Source organism: Scyliorhinus torazame, chromosome 25, assembly GCF_047496885.1.
Source record: "Scyliorhinus torazame isolate Kashiwa2021f chromosome 25, sScyTor2.1, whole genome shotgun sequence".
Classification (NCBI taxonomy): Eukaryota; Metazoa; Chordata; class Chondrichthyes; order Carcharhiniformes; family Scyliorhinidae; genus Scyliorhinus; species Scyliorhinus torazame.
In genome coordinates this window covers 9,706,699-9,726,066 of record NC_092731.1, presented here as the reverse complement: position 1 = coordinate 9,726,066, position 19,368 = coordinate 9,706,699, and the positions used below count along the sequence as shown (strand labels likewise).

The 19,368-nt window shown below is 56.8% G+C and overlaps 1 protein-coding gene and 1 long non-coding RNA gene across 5 annotated transcripts in view; one reads left to right on the top strand and one right to left on the bottom strand.

Annotated features, from left to right (window-relative positions):
• LOC140402299 (cytochrome P450 2C42-like) overlaps nt 1-19,368 on the bottom strand; it is a 124,279-nt gene that overhangs the window by 33,750 nt on the left and 71,161 nt on the right. For 3 of the 4 annotated variants that reach the window (XM_072489974.1, XM_072489977.1, XM_072489975.1), the window contains one exon: nt 9,861-10,010. In XM_072489974.1, the coding sequence (XP_072346075.1) occupies nt 9,861-10,010 (150 nt within the window). Of the gene's footprint in view, nt 1-9,860; nt 10,011-17,576; nt 17,768-19,368 lie in introns of those variants that run through there. The other variant, XM_072489976.1, reaches the window with a different exon arrangement.
• The window catches only part of LOC140402304 (uncharacterized), a 148,832-nt gene continuing 138,558 nt past the window's right edge, over nt 9,095-19,368 (top strand). Inside the window, exon 1 of the long non-coding RNA XR_011938118.1 lies at nt 9,095-9,304. This is a non-coding gene — a long non-coding RNA (uncharacterized lncRNA). The remainder of the gene's footprint in view (nt 9,305-19,368) is intronic.

Here is a 19,368-nt window from a genome sequence, read left to right as displayed (position 1 = left end):
TCTCTCAACGGAGTTGGTCAGTACTCTCTGTGTGACGTTGTTTTCTTCTTGGCCATTCGACAGGTTGCTCTCATCCAATGTATCAACAATCTGCCATTGCATCATGGTATTGGATTCATGTACCATGAGTAGAGTCGTGTTGAGCTTTTCAACCATGTCGCTGAGACTATGATTAGCATATCCGAATAACTCAGCCATGTCGGAGTAGTATTTTTCGATAAACAAATCATATTTTTTTGTTTTGGATTTGTTATTGTGCTCTTCATGATCAATGAACAAATCATTTTCTTTGGTTTCTGGTTTGCCATTGTGCTCTTCACTTTGGGTGGTGCAAACTGCTTGTTCCAGGGTGCTGCGAAAGTTAGTTTCAACTGCTGGTAGAAGTTAAGGCAATGTTGTGCGTTTTGAGGTTGAATTTTTTGGTTATGTGCCTTTAAGAGTCTTGTTTGTGATTTTTGGGCATTTACCCTTTCAGTGGGCGTGGCCTGAGTCTTCTGACATCATCACGGTCCTGACGTCATGCGTACCAATCGATTGTGCATGCGCAGATCCGTCCTCGAACGGTGTGCTGTTTTTGTTCAACTGCGCATATGCGGCTTGCGCATGCGCAGAACGGTCTTCGCGCAAAACGGCTGGTTTTGACTGCGCGTGCGTGTCTTCGGTTTCCAGTGCATGCACAGAACCCGATTTGCGTCTTTTGTTCCCCGGGGACTTTAAAATGTGCTCAGACGCCATTTTAACGTGGATTTCTCTCGGTGAAAAGTCAATGTTACTTTTTTCTTTCGATCTACACTTTTCAATCGCGATTTCCAGCGTTAAACCTTTCAGTTCTGGTAATGATTGTTTGAGTGTTGCTTCACTCATTCCCTGTGCAATTTGGTCTCCAAGCATTGAATGTCTTAAAGTAGCATTGTTACTGGTGTTACAGTGATCTTCAAATTTTTTGAGTATTACTTCTAATTTGATGTTGTCCTCACCTTTCAAGTATTTAAAGCCGTTATAGATTTCTCTAGCTTCATGTCTGCTAGGAGCAGTGCTATTTTTGTTTCTTCCGAGGCTGTTCTCAAATCATTAGCTATGATATATTTTCGAACATTTGTTTACAACTTTTCCATCTATGACTTAAATTACCGGTTGTTTTCAGCTTCGGTGGAGTTCCAACGCATTTCATTGAATCAGCGAAGTCTCCCCACGTCGAATGTCCGGTACGTGTTTTCTTGTTCTTTCAATCTTTCTTTGTCTGCATCTTGTGTAATCTTCTAGTAAGCGTTCTGAAGTCACCTGGTACCATGTCTTATTCCTTATGTCTGAATAAAGCTCGTAGTCTTACAGTTGAAGTAGATGCTTTATTGTGTGAGTTTGTTCTCTCCCCAACGCTTATACTATGTTCCATCTGAGCTGCCTGTCTGTGTCCTGCTCACCAGCTGCTGCTTCTGTTAAGAGTGCCCCCTGACTTCCTGTCTGTCCATATTTATACATCTCCTGTGCTCCCCTTGGTGATTGCTTAGTTGTAGTGCATTTATATTGACCCCTTGTATATATACAGGTATGCAGATCACTACAAACAGCGGCCAGAAAATTGGTTTTATTCCAGTTTCAGGGCCAAAATAGATGACTGCTCAGTGTGAATGCTGGACGTCTGAGACTTGTTTGAAATTGGGCCTCGGAGCTCATCACCATGTTTCTGGTTAGCTACAGTTGAGCATCCAGAGGCAAACCTTTTTTGTCACCACTTTGTGGCCGGAAAGCAGGCACAATGAGGCACAATTTCCTCCCAGTGTCAATTGGCTTTTGGATTAGGGGAGCCGTCATATCTGAATTTAAATCTGTCCTCTTTCAGTGTCCAGCTACCTGCACTCCCAGTCGGGGAGGGTATCACTGGAGTCAAATTAGGGTCAAGTAACTGGTTTTACTTCATAATCTTCCAATGTGCTGAAGCGCACTGTAGAGATCCCACCAACACTCTAGCTGAGACCAATCAAGATCGGGGGATTAAACCTGGAGCATTTCTAGTATGTGCACCTCAGTCACTCATTGTTATTAATAGTTGAGCTACCTTGGGTGGGATTCTCCGAGCCCTCGCCGGTTCGGAGAATCGCCATTCACGACAGAAAGTCGCACAACGCCGGTCCGACGCCGTTTTGCTATTCTCCAAACGAGGTCAAACGGTGTGGTCATGAAAGGTGCCGCGCGACCCAGAGAATCGCCTGAGGTGGTCCGATGAGGATTCTCCGGGCTCCCAGCGATACTATGGCCCGGCTGAGCCGAAGTCCCGCGGTCACGCCGGCACGGTTCTAATGGGGTTTTAAAAATCGTCAGCCAGTCGTGCTGGCTGACAATGCGACAGCAGGAGATAGGGGTTGGCGTGGGGGGACCCAGGGCTGGCGGGACGGGCACGGCTATGGCTGGCGCGGGGGGGAGGCCCTCCAGGTTCTGGGGGGGTGTGGGGAGGACAGCCCTGCCAGCCGGGAACTGCCCGCCATGGTAGGGTGGTTCCAAAGCCACGGACGCCATTACGGCGGCCAGGCTGATGGGCACCGACCCCGGGCACTTGCTGAGCGCAGGCCTCCCGGCCGTGCGGATCGGTGCCGGACCCCCCCAGGTGGCGGCATTCCATAAGTCCAGGGCCGCAGCCACGGCATCCCCCGGTGAGGGCTGCGCCATTCAACGGTGGCGCTGGCAGGAGGGATAGGCAACAGGAGTCGGAACACCAAGGGGGTGGGCGGGGGTGGGGGGCCTGCGTGGCTGGGGCGCAAACTGTCAACCAGGGCAGCCACGTAGCCCATGGCTTCTGGTTGTGGAGAGGGTCATGCACCATGGTTAAACTTGTTGTCTACCTCCCACCCCCTGCAGATCATAATGTTTGGGCACCAGCCAGCGATGTTGGCCACCGTGGCGTGGGCCGCTGCCCTGCATGCAGCCCTGTGGCAGCGTCAGCGCAGGTGGCTCAGAGAGGCTGTGGCGGCTGCAGCAGATCAATGGGCTGCAGAGGGGCAGGTCGCAGCCACTCAGGCTGGAGGGGAGAAGGAGGAGGACCACGACGAGGATGAGGATACCGATGAGGAGGAGGAGGAGGAGGAAATGAAGCCACGGCGACGGAGGCGCCCGATGAGGCCTCGTGTTTACCGGTGCCGCATGTCATTCGAGGCCCTCCCGGACAGGGCATGCAGTCAGAGACTCTGGATGAGCCGGGAAGCCGTCGCCCATATCTGCTACCTGAAGGCACACCTGGCACCGCATGGGACTGGGGGTGGACACCCACTCCCGGTGGCCGTCAAGGTGACGGTGCCCCTGAACGTCTATGCGACGGGGTCGTTCCAGTCGCCGAGTGGGCATCTCCCAGGCATCGGTGCACCGATGCATCCGTGCAGTGACAGGCGCCCTGTATGGCACCGCGGAGCGCTGCATTCAGTTCCCTGTGGACCGTGCCCACCAGGATGCCCGGGCAGCGGGCTTCACTGCCGTGGCCAGGATACCCATGGTCTGGGGGGCAATCGATGGGGTGCAAGTGGCCACCAGCAGATAACACGGCCGTGATCATGAACAGGAAGGGGTCCTACTCCATGAACGTTCAGGTGGTCAGTGACGAGGATCCTGCACGTCTGCGCCCGTTACCCGGGCAGGGTGCATGACCCGTTTAACCTGGCGCAATCATTCATACCCAACACGTTCGAGGATGGCTGCTGGGTGACAGGGGTTATCAGTTGCAATCGTGGCTGATGATGCCTGTTCAGAGTTCACAGACCGATGCGGGGACCCGATACAACGATGCCCATGCAGCGACCAGGGGTGTGATCGAGAGGTGCTTCGGGCTGGTGAAGATGCGCTTCAGGTGCCTGGACCTATCCTCCAGTACCCGTCGGAGAGGGTCGGCCGCATCGTTGTGGTATGTTACGTCCTCCACAATATAGCCCAGCGGAGGGGCGATGTGCTGAAGGAGGAGGAGGGGAGGCAGAGGGGCAGGAGGATCACGAGGAATAGCATGCCTCTCCAGATGAGGAGAATGGGGAGGGGGCGTGAATGGAGGGACATGGGGTCTGGACATGGACGGGAGGCTGCACGACGCCACTGGCAGGGCCAGCGAGCATGGGACACGTTGATCGCCGCACGTTTCACCAACTAGGGGGGTGGGGGTTTGCTGAGCAGAGGCACTGACACCACTGTACTGCGCCACCTCATCACCCACCACCCCCACCTCCCAAAACACCCATGAGACGCACCTCCTACACCACCCCTCCCACACCATCCCGCCATTACACATCCACCTGTGGCACAATGGGCTGGGCTCACACGGTTGCTTGTGGAAGCGGGTGTGGTCCATGCCATGGAGGATAATGACAACCTGCTCTGCGCTGAGCTCTGAGCTCCAAGCCGTAAGATAATGTCTGACTCATGGCCACAGTTACACCCTCCACCTGGGTGGTCCTTGTATGTGTGCTGGACACTCCATCACATGGCCCTGTTGAATTGCTGGGGGAGGGCTGGCATGGACGTCCGGGGTGGGGGGGGAGGGGCACATTACACCCACCGGGGCTCAGTGTTCCACCACAGTGGCACTCAGTCCCCTACCCGGCCCCACAAGCATCGAACATAGCACAAAGGCAACTTGCATTGGTGTGACAGTGAGTTTAATTAGAAAGGTTATATACAGGTGCCCTCGCCCCTAAACTAAGCTGTGCCCTGCACCTGTGCCAACTTACTAGGTATCTAACTTGCTGGCCTTACGGGCCCTATCACTACGTCTCTGTGGTTCCCCAGACGGTACAGCAGCAGCGGAGGCGGACTGCTGAGACTCCTGCCCTGCGACCTGGGTCCCCGTTGGCGCTTGTTTCCTGAGGCGGCGCGGCCCGGATGGGCCAGTCTGCTCCTCAGGCGTCCTGGATGACGTGGTGCCACCCTTTTCTGCCCGCTGCCCACCAGATGCACCAGGGACGGAATGGGGGGAGTCCGAGGTGCGGGAGTGTTCCGGGACCTCCCCTGCAGGAGTCACCGGCACGGGTCCCAGCACCCCCTCCTTTCTCGGGGGCCGGTGGCCCCATGGCCTCTCCATGGGAGGGAGGTGCGAGCGCAGACATGCCCCGAGGCAACACCGACACCTGCTGCTGCCAGTCCTGCAGGCCCGCTATGGTATCGACCAGGGTCTGAACATTAGCAGCGATGGAGCTCAGGGAGTGGGCCATCACTGCCTGGGACAGCGCCACCTCCCTCTGGGCCTGTGCGACACCAACCAGCACCTGGGCTATGGCGCCGATGCTCTCAGCCATGGCCTGCTGAGACCCGGCCACACTGCGGAGAGCCGCTGCAACCTCCAGCTGGCTCTGGCACATGGCTGCCTGTGAGAGGGCAGCACTGTCCTGGGCCACGGATGCCGCCTGCACAGAAAGCCCCATGCCTTGCATAACCTGACCCATGTCCGACACCTTTGCCCCCTCTGCCTCCACCGCGACGCCACCCGTGTGGTGTTGGCCTGGGTGGAAGCCATGACCGGCACCACTCGCTGCTCCTGGACGCGGATGGTCTCCTCCAACTGTGTCTGCAGCTACTGGAAGCCAGCCGTCATCCCGTTGTCTAGTCTCTGGGTGTCTGACTGCATCGGGTCTCTGGGTGGCTGTGGTAATTGCAGGAACCTGGGACCCGTCTGGGTGGCTAATGGTTGCTGGGGCCGGTCTGCCCTCCGACCGTCCGGCCCCACAGTTGCTCCTACCTCCACCTGTTATACCGGTACGGCTGTGTGGTGCGCCCCAGTTCACGTCCCGGAAGCCTCATCACTAAATTGCCAACTGAGGTGAGTCTCTGCAATGGAGGAGGGTGTGGGAGACAGCAGTGATGAAAAGTCCATGTAGCCATCAGAGCCAAAGTCCAGGATCTCCTGCGTCAACCCTTGGCTTGAAGGTCCCTGTGTCGCCCCCCTCTGTGTATCAGTGTCCGGTCTGTCAGTCCTCTGTGTGTCCGTCCTCTGTGTGTCCGTCCATTGTGTGTCTGTCCTCTGTGTGTCCGTCCTCTGTGTGTCCGCCCTCTGTGTGTCCGTCCATTGTGTGTCCGTCCTCTGTGTGTCCGTCCTCTGTGTGTCCGTCCTCTGTGTGACCGTCTTCTCTGTGTCCGTCCTCTGTGTGTCTGTCCTCTGTGTGTCCGTCCTCTGTGTGTCCGTCCTCTCTGTGTCTGTCCTCTCTGTGTCCGTCCTCTCTGTGTCCGTCCTCTGTGTGTCCGTACTCTGTGTGTCCGTCCTCTGTGTGACCCTCCACTCTGTGTCCGTCCTCTGTGTGTCCGGCCTCTGTGTGTCCGGCCTCTGTGTGTCCGGCCTCTGTGTGTCCGGCCTCTGTGTGTCCGTCCTCTCTGTGTCCGTCCTCTATGTGTCCGTCCTCTATGTGTCCGTCCTCTATGTGTCCGTCCTCTCTCTGTCCGTCCTCTCTCTGTCCGTCCTCTCTCTGTCCGTCCTCTCTCTGTCCGTCCTCTCTGTGTCCGTCCTCTCAGTGTCGGTGTCTGGTGTGTCGTCCTTTGGGTGTCCTCTCTGTGTCCGTCCTCTGTGTGTCCGTCCTCTGTATGTCCGACCACTCTGTGTCCGTCCTCTCTGTGTCCGTCCTCTCTGTGTCCGTCCTCTCTGTGTCAGTGTCTGGTGTGTCGTCTTTTGGGTGTCCTCTGTGTGTAAGTTTCCTGGGTGTCCGTGTCCTGGCAGGGCTTCTGTGACGGCTGCCCTCCCCGCCGTGGCCTGCGTCCCTGGGAGCCACTGGACCTAGTACTGGTATGCTGGATGGCCTGGGACAACCGGCGGCTGGTCCTGTAAGACACAAGGCAGCATGTATCGTTAGACAGGCGGACGGGGTGTGAGGGTGTGGAGTGGGGGGCTGAGCTGACGGTGTGGAGTGGGGGGCTGGGGTGAGGGTGTGGAGTGGGGGGCTGGGGTGAGGGTTTGGAGTGGGGGTCTGGGATGAGGGTGTGGAGTGGGGGGCTGGGGTGAGGGTGTGGAGTGGGGGGCTGGGCTGAGGGTGTGGAGTGGGGGGCTGGGCTGAGGGTGTGGAGTGGGGGGCTGGGGTGAGGGTGTGGAGTGGGGGGCTGGGGTGAGGGTGTGGAGTGGGGGGCTGGGGTGAGGGTGTGGAGTGGGGGGCTGGGCTGAGGGTGTGGAGTGGGGGGCTGGGCTGAGGGTGTGGAGTGGGAGGCTGGGCTGAGGGTGTGGAGTGGGGGGCTGGGCTGAGGGTGTGGAGTGGGGGGCTGGGCTGAGGGTGTGGAGTGGGGGGCTGGGCTGAGGGTGTGGAGTGGGGGGCTGGGCTGAGGGTGTGGAGTGGGGGGCTGGGGTGAGGGTGTGGAGTGGGGGGCTGGGGTGAGGGTGTGGAGTGGGGGGCTGGGGTGAGGGTGTGGAGTGGGGGGCTGGGCTGAGGGTGTGGAGTGGGGGGCTGGGGTGAGGGTGTGGAGTGGGGGGCTGGGCTGAGGGTGTGGACTGGGGGGCTGGGCTGAGGGTGTGGAGTGGGTGGCTGGGGTGAGGGTGTGGAGTGGGTGGCTGGGCTGAGGGTGTGGAGTGGGGGGCTGGGGTGAGGGTGTGGAGTGGGTGGCTGGGCTGAGGGTGTGGAGTGGGGGGCTGGGGTGAGGGTGTGGAGTGGAGGGCTGGGCTGAGGGTGTGGAGTGGGGGGCTGGGCTGAGGGTGTGGAGTGGGGGGCTGGGGTGAGGGTGTGGAGTGGGGGGCTGGGGTGAGGGTGTGGAGTGGGGGGCTGGGGTGAGGGTGTGAAGTGGGGGGCTGGGGTGAGGGTGTGGAGTGGGTGGCTGGGCTGAGGGTGTGGAGTGGGGGGCTGGGGTGAGGGTGTGGAGTGGGGGGCTGGGGTGAGGGGGTAGAGTCAGGCAGGGGAGTCTCACTTGTTGGTGCGCCGCCGACCTGGCAATCGGCAACCTCCAAGTCCTCGGGTCCGCCTGCGAGTTCCAGTGCCCTCTGCTCATGGACGGTGAGAGGGTGCAGTACGGATGGACCCCCTCCGTTTTTTTTTCTGCTCCCTGTGGTTGTGGGCGCCCTTCTCCTGGGGGGGCACAAACATCAGTGTTAGGTGGTCCGACGCATGCAGCGCAGCTGTTGGCAATACGATGGCATAGGGGCACATGGCACCCTGCCAATGTGGCTGGCATGGGTGGGTGCAGCCCATGGGGGTCAGGGAGGGGGTTGTGCCATCCTCCTGGGAGAGGGGTGCGGGCTTTGCTGGGTACGCACCCTAGCTGTCATTAGGTAATGCAGCTTTTTGCGGCACTGGTCGCTGGTCGATGGGGTGTGCCCCACAGCGCTGACGGCTTGGCCCACCTCCCTCCACGTATGCCGGACGGTGCTGCACGGGATGTTGCGGCCCAGGCCGGTGTACAGGATTGCCCTCCTATCCTCCACCGCGGCCAGGAGCATGTCAAGGTTGTGGTCCCTAAACCTCGGGGTAGCAGGGCGAGTGATGGCCGTCTTGCAAGCATCGGCAGTGTGCGGCGCTCGCACAACTTATGTGATGAAATGCGGCATTGCGTCAATTACGCAGCCCGTGTATCCGACGCCAGTCTGGGGCCGCTCCCCCCGCGCTTCACGTGGCGCCCGTGCTGGCCCCTTGTGCGCTGCAGGATCGCTGTTCCTAGCAGCCCGCTGACGCTGTCGTAAAAAGCTCCTGCGTTTAGGACGCTGTCAACACTCTGCCGCTATAACGGAAAATCCCACCTCTTCACTTTCTTTTAAACCTTGGGAATGTTGGCTGACATTTGTGCTGGTTTTTGAGAAAAGCTATCCAATTGGTCCCACTCTTCCACTGTTTCCCCAGGGCTGTGAAATGTTTTGCTGTTCAAATATACTGTATATCTAATTGTCCTTTGAAGAGTACAATTGAGTCTGCAGCCAACATGCTGATAGGCAATGACTCAGATCATAACTTTTTGTTATCTCCCCTAATCCCTTTGCAGATGTCTTAAATCTGTGTCCTCTGATTATCGATCCACCTCCCACCAGAAAAGGATGCTACTCACTTGTACTCCCAAAACTCCTCTGAATTTTGAACATCTTTTTTAAATTCCCCCTTAACCTTATGTTCTCTAAGAAGAGCAACCTCAAGTTGCTGCACATACTGAAGCGCCTCATCCATGGGATCAATGTAAAATTAATTCATTTTATTTTCTTCCTTTCTCCTGAAGTGCACAACACCTGCCGGGTTGAGCTTGAGCAGCTCTCCAGTTCTTCATTAATGTAGACAGGTTATTCAGTGGTGTGGGAAGGCATCACTGCAACCAGGACAGAAACCTGCCTTCACTTGACATCCATCTGTGAGGAGACACTGGACATTGACTGGGGTGGAAGCCCAGGGTGAATATTTCTTTCTTTAAACCTCAAGTTAATTGCCACAGATCCAAGTGCTGACCAGACTCTTGAGGGATAAACAGACAGCAAATGTCCTTTTCCCACTTCTTCATCCAACTGCTGTATCAAAAAGTGAAGGCGGTCAGGGCGGCACGGTGGCACAGTGGTTAGCACTGCTGCCTCACGGTGCCGAGTTCCCAGGTTCGATCCCGGCTCTGGGTCACGTCCGTGTGGAGTTTGCACATTCTCCCCGTGTCTGCGTGGGTTTCACCCCCACAACCCAAAGATGTGCAGAGTGGGTGGATTGGCCGCGCTAAATTGCCCCTTAATTGGAAAAAATTAATTGGGTAATATAAATTTTTTTGATTTTTATTATATCATTTAATTGTCCATCAAGGGCAAAGATAATTTTGGACCGTGAACTCTTCACTAACCCTTGTACCATTTCCATGCCACATCCTATCACTCGGTTTCACTCCTATCTTTGGTTTGGAACTTGAAAAAAAATAGCAACTCGACTTGGATTTGAAAATGAAATTCCTCCAGTATTCTATTCAGAAACCTTTTTTATTTCGGATAGCTGTAACGAGAAACTGAGCTTCCTCCAGGTTCCGCTGTTCAACACTCTTTTTCCCCATTCCAAAATTCTTCAGCGTGCTGAGAGTGAATCTGCGAAGCTGTTTCCATCTCTCTCCATTGCTGGAGGCAATTCCTGAATCAGAGACATTTAACACAAATGTAAATAACTTGGGGATGAAATTTTCTATTTGCTGCAGACAAAATATATGGAATATTTTTCAATATTTTTTTCTCCTCTTTGACACAGCCTCCAAGTACCTCAACCAAGCGGTTATTTTTCTAGGTGCAAGTTGTGTTGTGTTGGTGTCAGGATCCCTGAGTTAGGGAGAGGAATACTGGGCAGCACGGTAGCACAGTGGTTAGCAGTGTTGCTTCACAGCGCCAGGGACCTGGGTTCGATTCCCGGCTTGGGTCACTGTCTGCGGAGTCTGCACGTTCTCTCCGTGTCTGCGTGGGTTTCCTCCGGGTGCTCCGGTTTCCTTCCACAGTCCAAAGATGTGCATGTTAGGTGGATTGGTCATGCTAAATTGCCCCGTGGTATCCAAACGTTAGGTGGGGTTGCTGGGTTACAGGGATAGGGTGAAGGTGTGGGCTTAGGTCGGGTGCTGTTTCAGGGGCCGGTGCAGACCCGATGGGCCAAATGGCCTCCTTCTGCACTGTAAATTCTATGATTTTAATACAGCTTCCAGGAACTCCTCGTGCAACGTGTCCATAATGTAGGCTATGATTATAGTTCCAAAATAAGTGGTTGAGTTTTATTGCACTCAGCCTTGCTGACTCGCTTTTGCCACCTGCATCCGAAGAACAAACTGGCGCAAGGTGCTGGAAGGCTGTGTGCACCAGGGAACCGTACGCACAAGGGTATGATTCATTCCACAGATAATTGGAGAAACTGACAGCCACATGCAGATCATGTATAAAACTGCTAAAATGTCAAAACTCCCCTCACTGTCCATGCAGTTCTTGCTTTTCTTCCTATCCAATCCCAGTGTTCTCACAAACTAAACAAATCAAGATCTGTAACTTCTATCTCCGTTATCCTACTTCTGATACCACTAAGATTTGATCAGGACTAACAGATTTCTCAAACGTTTGAGGAGTCTAACCAGTTGTCATGAATGGTATGCTAACGCATGCAAACACAGGTTTCGTAATCCGGCGCAGGGCGTGTTGTCACCACCAGTGGAGACCCGGAGCATGGCAGTCGGTTCGGCAGCCTGCACCAACCCTGATTTATGGCAGGCGCCCGATGCTCAGCTCAATCACGATCCAGGTTTCCAGCGTCACGGGGCGGAGAATCCACCCCAAAATCTTAAATTATCTACTCTCCGGGGAATCTCCAGCAATTATAACAATGTTCCATTAAGAATATCATTGTAAACAAGTACATGGTTGGAATGAATGATTATCTCACTTTTGGAAGATCATGGGCGAAGTTCTCCGTTATCGGCGGAAAGTCCGCCGATCGGCGCAAAAAACGGCGCAAATCCGACTTGCGTCACGTCGGAAAAATGGGTCGAAAGTCTCCGGCCCGAAATGGGCTAGCAGCGACGTAACGGGATCCGCGCTTGCGCATGTGGTTCACGCCGTGTAGCGTCATACGCGCCGCACGGCGTGACGGCTCATATGGCCGCGCTGCTCCCCCCCATCCGACCGGAACACCCGACCGGGACACCCGACTGGATGGCTGGCCGCCGCTCAGCCCCGAGGTTCGAGTCACGGGATGTGGAGGCGCTCCTGGACGCGGTGGAGCAGAGGAGGGACGCCCTGTATCCCGGGCACGGCCGCAGAGTTGCCCCACGCCACAGACGGCGTCTGTGGAGGGAAGTGGCAGAGGCCGTCACCGCTGCGGCCCTGACACCACGGACAGGCACCCAGTGCCACAAGAAGGTGAACAACCTCGTCAGAGCAGGCAGGGTGAGCCTCCCCCATATCCGCCCTCTCTCATATCCCCCCTTCCCCATATCCCCCCTCCCCATATCTCCCCTCCCCATATCCCCCCTCCCCCATATCCCCCCTCCCCCATATCCCTCCTCCCCCATATCCCCCTCCCCCATATCCCCCTCCCCCATATCCCCCTCCCCCATATTCCCCCTCCCCATATCCCCCCTCCCCCATATCCCCCCTCCCCCATATCCCCCCTCCCCATATCCCCCTCCCCATATCCCCCCTCCCCCATATCCCCCCTCCCCCATATCCCCCCTCCCCCATATCCCCCCTCCCCCATATCCTCCCATCCCCCATATCCCCAAGTGAATCCAGCCCTAACCTTAACCTCTGCAATGCACGCGCAACCGATGGCGTGCATTCATATACCTGCCTAACAGTGTTGCCTTCTACCCCTGCCGCCCCCCCCCCCCCCACAGGAGAAGCGCGCACACAACAATAGGGAGCATGTGAGGACTGGAGGAGGCCCCGCTGATGAGAGGCCACTGACCAAACAGCAGGAAAGGGCCCTGGAACTGGCTGGCGGACCTGACGACCGGGAGGTTGCTGATGCAGAGGTCGGGGGCATAGTAGCAAGTGAGCCACCGACAGCCCGTCCCCATCTCCCCCCTCCCCTATATCCCCCTCCCCCATATCACCTGATCACTGCCTGATGTCTAACCATGCATGCTTCATTGTGTATCGCAGGACCAAACGTCCAGGCACCCATCCCCGCAGATGCAGACCGCCCGCAGGATGCCCCCCGCACACCACGGGAGACGGAGAGACCTGGAGCAACAGGGAGACGACACCCCCGTCACGTGCGGGAGCGACCACCCAGTGACGAGGGGTCAGCCACAGGCCCCCGTCACATCCGAGCCAGGACACCACTACCCAGGACACCACTACCCAGGACACCACTACCCAGGACACCACTGCCCAGGACCCCACCACCCGGGGCACCACTACCGAGGACACCACTACCCGGGACACCACTACCCGGGACAGCACTGCCCTGGACACCCATACCCGGGACAGCACGACCCAGGAAGACGAAATACCGGACAGTGACTCAGAGTGGATGGGTGGAGACGAACCCCCACCCCAAAGTGCCATGGACTCAGAGTGGGACGAAGAGCACGACACAACGCCACTGCTGTCACCAACACCCTCCACCATCGCAGAAACACTCACCTCGGTTGGGCACTTTCGTGATGAGGCGTCTGCTACACTCACTGGTGCGCACAACACAGCCGTCCCGGTACAGCAGGTGGAGGTAGGAGCAGCAGAGGGGCCGGGCGGTCGGACGGCAGCCCAGCCCAAGCGAACATCTGCCGCCCAGATGGATCCCGGGTTCCTGGAGTTACCACACCCACACATAGATCCGATGCAACCACCGACCCGGAGACGAGCGAAGAGGGTGACGGCCGGCTTGCGGCGGCTGCAGTCACAGGTGGAGGAGTCCACCCGCGTCCAGGAGCTGGGAGTGGTGCCGGTCATGCGTGCCACCCAGGCTGACACCGCATGGGTGGCGTCCGCGGTGTAGGCAATGGGTGCGACGGTGTCAGACATGGGGAACGGTTTGCGAGGCCTGGGGCTTTCCGTGCAGGCGGCGTCTGTGGTTCAGGACATGGCTGCCCTCTCACAGGAGGCCATGAGCCAGTGCCAGATGGCAGAGGCGCTCAACGCCATAGCCCAGTCTCTGCAGGCCATGGCCCAGTCTCAGCAGGCCATGGCCTAGTCTCTGCAGGCCATCGCTGAGGATATCGGCGCCAGTGGCCATGTGCGAGACGGCGTCGCACTGTCACAGACAGGGTTTGCCAACCCCCTGGGCTCCATGGCTGCAAACCTGCAGACCCCTGTCGATACCAGCACGGGCCTCCAGGACTGGCAGCGCCAGATGTCGGGGGGCGTTGGATGGCCAGTCCGTTCGCATCCCCCACCCATGTAGAGGCCTGGGGGCCATCGGGCACCCCGAGGGAGGAGGAGGTGGTGTGGTCCGTCCCGGCTCCCCCTGTAGGGGAGGTCCCGGTACACCGCGACACCTCGGACTCCCCCCCTTCCGTCCCAGGTGCATCGGGTGGGCAACGGGCAGGACAGGCTGGCAGCTCGCCATCCCAGTGGCCCGGGCCGCAGCCTGGCCCATCTAGGCCAGGACGCCCCAGGAAACGGCCGCCAAAGGGACCCAGTGTCAGAGGGCAGGAATCACAGGAGTCCACCTCCAGTTCTGCTGTACCGTCTGGGGAACCACGTAGACGTAGTCAAAGGGCCCGTAAGGCTAAACAATTAGACACTGAGTAAGTTGGCACGGGTGCAGGGCACAGATGAGTTTTAGGGGCTAGGGCACGTGCATGAACTCCTTTGGTTATTAAAGTCAATGTTACACCTACAGAAGCTGCCTTTGTGCTCTGTCCAAAGCGTGCGGGGGTGTCATGTACGTTGAGCGCAAGTGTGTGTGTGAGGGGTGGTCTTACCTCAGCCCCAGGTGAGCCTGCCCCCTTCCCCCTGGGCCGCCATCAACATCCCCCGGGCAGAGGACGGGACTGTGCGCTGCAGTGTCACAGCCGCATGCAGGGATGGTCCGGGTGGATGGTGGTACTGTGGCCATGGGTCAGATATAGTCCAACGATGTGGAGCCAGGAGCTCACCGCAGGGCGGGTTGTCATCATCCTCCATGGCCTGCAATAGACATGCGTCCACCCGCAACTGTGTGAGCCCGGCCCGTTGTGTCGCAGGTGGATCGGCAATGGGGGTGGGTGGTGTGCATGCGGGTGGGGTGGGTGGGGTTGGGGAGGGGGGTGAGGGTGCTGGGTGGGTGGATGGGTGGGGGGTATGGGTGGTCGGCTGTTGCCATGGTGTGCGGACTGTGGCCATACTACCCGATTCCCACGCCCATCTAGTCAGTGAAGCGGGCGGCTATCAGTCTGTCCCGTGCCCGCTGGGCCAGCCGGTAATGGTGGACAGCCACCCGCCTGTGTCTACACCGTCTGCCCTGACCATTACCCCCATCCCCCTCATCTGGGGAGGACTGCGCCTCTTCCTGCTGCTCCTCCACTCCGCCCTCCTCTGCCTGCGGCACATCGCCCCTCTGCTGGGCTATGTTGTGCAGGACGCAGCACACCACAATGATGCGGCCGACCCTATCTGACCGATACTGGAGGGCGCCCCCAGAGAGGTCCAGGCACCTGAAACGCATCTTCAGCACGCCAAAGCACCTCTCTATCACTCCCCTTGTCGCTACATGGGCATCATTGTAGCGGGTCTCCGCCTCATTGCGTGGCCTCCGTATAGGCGTCATCAGCCACGATCGCAATGGGTAGCCCCTGTCGCCCAGCAACCAGCCCCTCAGCCGGGGATGGCGTCCCTCGTACATGCCGGGGATGGATGACCGCGACAACACGTATGAGTCATGTACACTGCCTGGGTAACGGGCGCAGACGTGCAGGATCATCATGCGGTGGTCGCAGACCACCTGTATGTTCATCGAATAGGTCCCCTTCCTATTGGTGAACACGGCCCTGTTATCTGCAGGTGGCCGCACGGCAACGTGCATCCCATTGATCGCGCCCTGGACCATGGGGAACCCGGGCAGAGAAGCCCACGGCCCGGGCATCTTGGCTGGCCCGGTCCACGGGGAAGCGGATGTAGCGGTGCGCCATGGCATATAGGGCATCTGTCACTGCCCGGATGCACCGATGTCTGCGATATGCCGGACAGGTCCCCACACGGTGCCTGGAATGACCCCGTTGCATAAAAGTTCAGGGCCACCGTAACCTTGACGGACACGGGGTGAGGGTCCCCCCCGCCAGTGCCACGCGGTGACAGGTGTGCCAGCAGGTGGCAGATGTGTGCCACGGTTTCCCGCCTCATCCGGAGTCTCCTCCTGCATTCCCGGTCCGTGAGGTCCTGGTATGACTGCCGGGGCCGGTACACACGGGGCGCCCTCGGGTGCCTCCGCTGCCGTGGGGCCGCGACGTCCTCCTCCCCCTCCTCGTCCTGTCAGTCAGGTGTCCCTCCAGCCTGGGCGGCTGCCGCCTGTCCCTCTGCGGCAGCCTGCGCCGCCTCTCTGGCACGCTCCTCCTCCTCCTCCTCATCCAGGGCAACATAGACATTAGCGGCTGCCGCCACGGCGGCCAACATCGCTGGATGATCGGAAAACATGACGGCCTGGTGGGGGGGAGGGGAACGCGACATGTCATCATTGCCCATATCCCCTCCTCCCACCAGCCAGGTGGCATGGACCGCATGGCTCCAACTGTTGAAGGCTGGCACATGGCCAGGTGGACCAACTCACTTGCCCTCGCATCCCCCTCCCCGGCACGGACCCCCCATCCCCCTCCCCGGCACGGACCCCCCCCCAACCTCCTCCCTGGCACGGACCCCCCATCCCCCTCCCCGGCACGGACCCCCCATCCCTCTCCCCGGCACGGACCCCCCCAACCTCCTCCCCGGCACGGACCCCCCCAACCTCCTCCCCGGCATGGACCCCCCCAACCCCCTCCCCGGCACGGACCCCCCCCCAACCTCCTCCACGGCACGGACCCCCCCCCAACCTCCTCCCCGGCACGGACCCCCCCAACCTCCTCCCCGGCACGGACCCCCCCCCAACCTCCTCCCCGGCACGGACCCCCCCCCCCAACCTCCTCCCCGGCACGGACCCCCTCAACCTCCTCCCCGGCACGGACCCCCCCAACCTCCTCCCCGGCATGGACCCCCCAATCCCCCTCCCCGGCACGGACCCCCCCAACCTCCTCCCCGGCACGGACCCCTCCATCCCCCTCCCCGGCACGGACCCCCCTCCCGGCACTCCCCCAGAGCCCAGCCCACTCTAACCACCCCCCCCCCCCCGCCGCACACACACACACTCAACCCGAGACACACCTATCCTTACACATTCAGACTGCGGCCACGCCATCGCCTGCCCAGAGCCAACCCCCCCAGGCCGTCACTCACCTCCACGCTGGTCGGCGTGACCCTGGAGCACAGGGTCACGCCGATGAAAAGGAGGTTTACGTCGACGGGACTTCGGCCCATCCGGAAGGGAGAATATCGGCAGGCCGAAAATCGGCTGCCTTGCGCAGACCCGTGCCATTCTCCGACGGCAGCGGCGACATTAATGCCCCGCCGACTTTTCTCCCTTCGGAGACTTCGGCAACCGGCGGGGGCGGGATTCACGGCGGCCGACGGCCATTCTCCGACCCGGCGGGGGGTCGGAGAATGACGCCCCACTATTGTATCTTTTGCAGACACACCATCTGCCTGCTTGTTCAATCAGTTTTTTAAATTATTACTGCAACAGATTTATATATCTATACCCTAACGCAGGCTTTTAATAACATTACTGCAACAGATTTTTTTAATACAATCCATATAAACATTTCCTACATTCCTCACACAGTTTAATTATAGGTTTAAAGTGGTTTATCGAGAGTAACAGTTTAAATACAACACCTGATCAGAATGTATGGGGTAGACATTCAACCCGTGACAGGTGAGAAGGTTTACTGGTCTCAGATCAGACAAACTGAATGGCCTGGTCTCTGCTGCCAGATGTAACTATCTCTTCAGGCTGCCAAAAGGCTTTAGCCTTGTCCTTTTGTGTGTGTCTTCTCTTTCTTGACTACCCATTTATCTACCTTATTTTCAAGGAGTTGGTGGTCGTCTCATGTTAATCGCTCATTCAATCATGTCTTTCCATTCAATTATCCAAGGGGCAGATAGATACACAAAGTCGACATCTCATTTTCCAGCCTCCCCTTGCCCCTGATATTACCTTATAACTTGTCTCTTGTCAGACCATCTCATTTATTTAATGTTGATTGTGACTTTATGTGATCAAAATCTGGTTTGTCCATAAGAGATCTGTCTCTGAAGAAGCTCTGTAACCTCGGTAGAACCCTTTTGGAGAACGATAAGCTATTGACTGTGTTGTATTTTATCTCCCACAAGAACTGAAGAGTTCCCTGAACTTGGGACAAAGAGAGAGCAAACCTTATTCCTCAGAAACCACAACCTCAGCATTCCTTCTTTAACTATTATTTCTCACAATTTTATAACATTCTCACATCTACTCATAACTATTTTATAAAAATGATCATTTGCTTCTATATTGTAGAATACTGATGAAATGTGAAGACTCCCCTACTTAGTCATTTCTGCCCATGCAATTCATTACACGATGCCAGATGGTGATTTGAAGGGGGATTGAATGTTTTGTACTGCACATACTATAAAGCAGAACTTCCCAACTGTATCTATCGTATGTCCCTGTTTGTTGTGTCCTGCCCTTGTTTCTCATGTGTTTATCCAGTCTGACTGAGCCAGGTTCCAGTGCAGTGAATGGATTCTCTAACACCGTATCCAAGTGGCAAACCTTCACGCGAACCAGGGCAATGAGTGCTGACTAATGGCAGCTATCACAGTCGAGCTTCATTAAAGAGAATGTTCACCTGGAGGATTAGAGTCCAGGTGGGATATTAAAATGTACGGGCATGTTGGGAAGTCTGCTTCGACCTACTAAGATCTGCATTTAGCTCAAATGCATATTTTGCATGCATTCCCTTGATGTGAGTTACCACTAACACATGCTCATTGCTCAATTGGGTCAGTATATCCACACACTTTTAAACTGAACATCACATCCACAGCTTTCCACGTTCTGCTAAAACTTGCGAGTTAAAGCAAGGCAAAGACACAATGGCAATTGAGGGGATTGATAATAATAATAATCGCTTATTGTCACAAGTAGGTTTCAATGAAGTTACTGTGAAAAGCCCCTAGTCGCCACATTCCAGCGCCTGTTCGGGGAGGCAGGTACAGGAATTGAACCCGCGCTGCTGCCTTGTTCTGCATTACAAGCCAGCTGTTTAGCCCACTGTGTTAAACCAGCCCCTAAATTATTTAAACTAATTGGAACACCGTAAGATATATTCAATACTTACAGCAGTTTCTGTTCCACTATTACACCTAATAGTGGGAAAGGGTTCATTTAAAGTAAAAAATTGTAATAATTATTTTTATTCTCCTTTTTCACATTTTCATCACATTTACAACAACAACTAATTAACAATAACAACAAATACAATGACAATCCCCGAGCCAACAATCCCCTCATCCCACCCACCCTCAAACAGCTCCAAACATTTTGAATACAAAACACCAATGAAAAAGAATCATCATTAATTTATACATTCCAACCGCCCCCCCCAATTTTCAATGTCATCCAATTCGTGAAAATACATGGTGAACAAGGCCCATGAGTTGTAGAATCCTTCCATCCGCCCCCTCAACTCGAACTTTACTTTCTCAAGTGTTAGGAACTCCAGCAGATCCCCTAACCATGCCGAGGAACAGGGCGGGGAAGCCAACCTCCACCCCAACAGAATCCGCCTTCGGGCAATGAGCGAGGCGAAGGCTAAGACAACTGCCTCCGACAACTGCCTTCCAACTCCGGCCGATCTAACTCCCCGAATATGGCTTCTAGGGGACCTCATTCGATCTCACGTGCACCACCTTTGAGATTACCCTGAAGACCTCCCTCCAATACCCCTCCAGTTTTGGGCAGG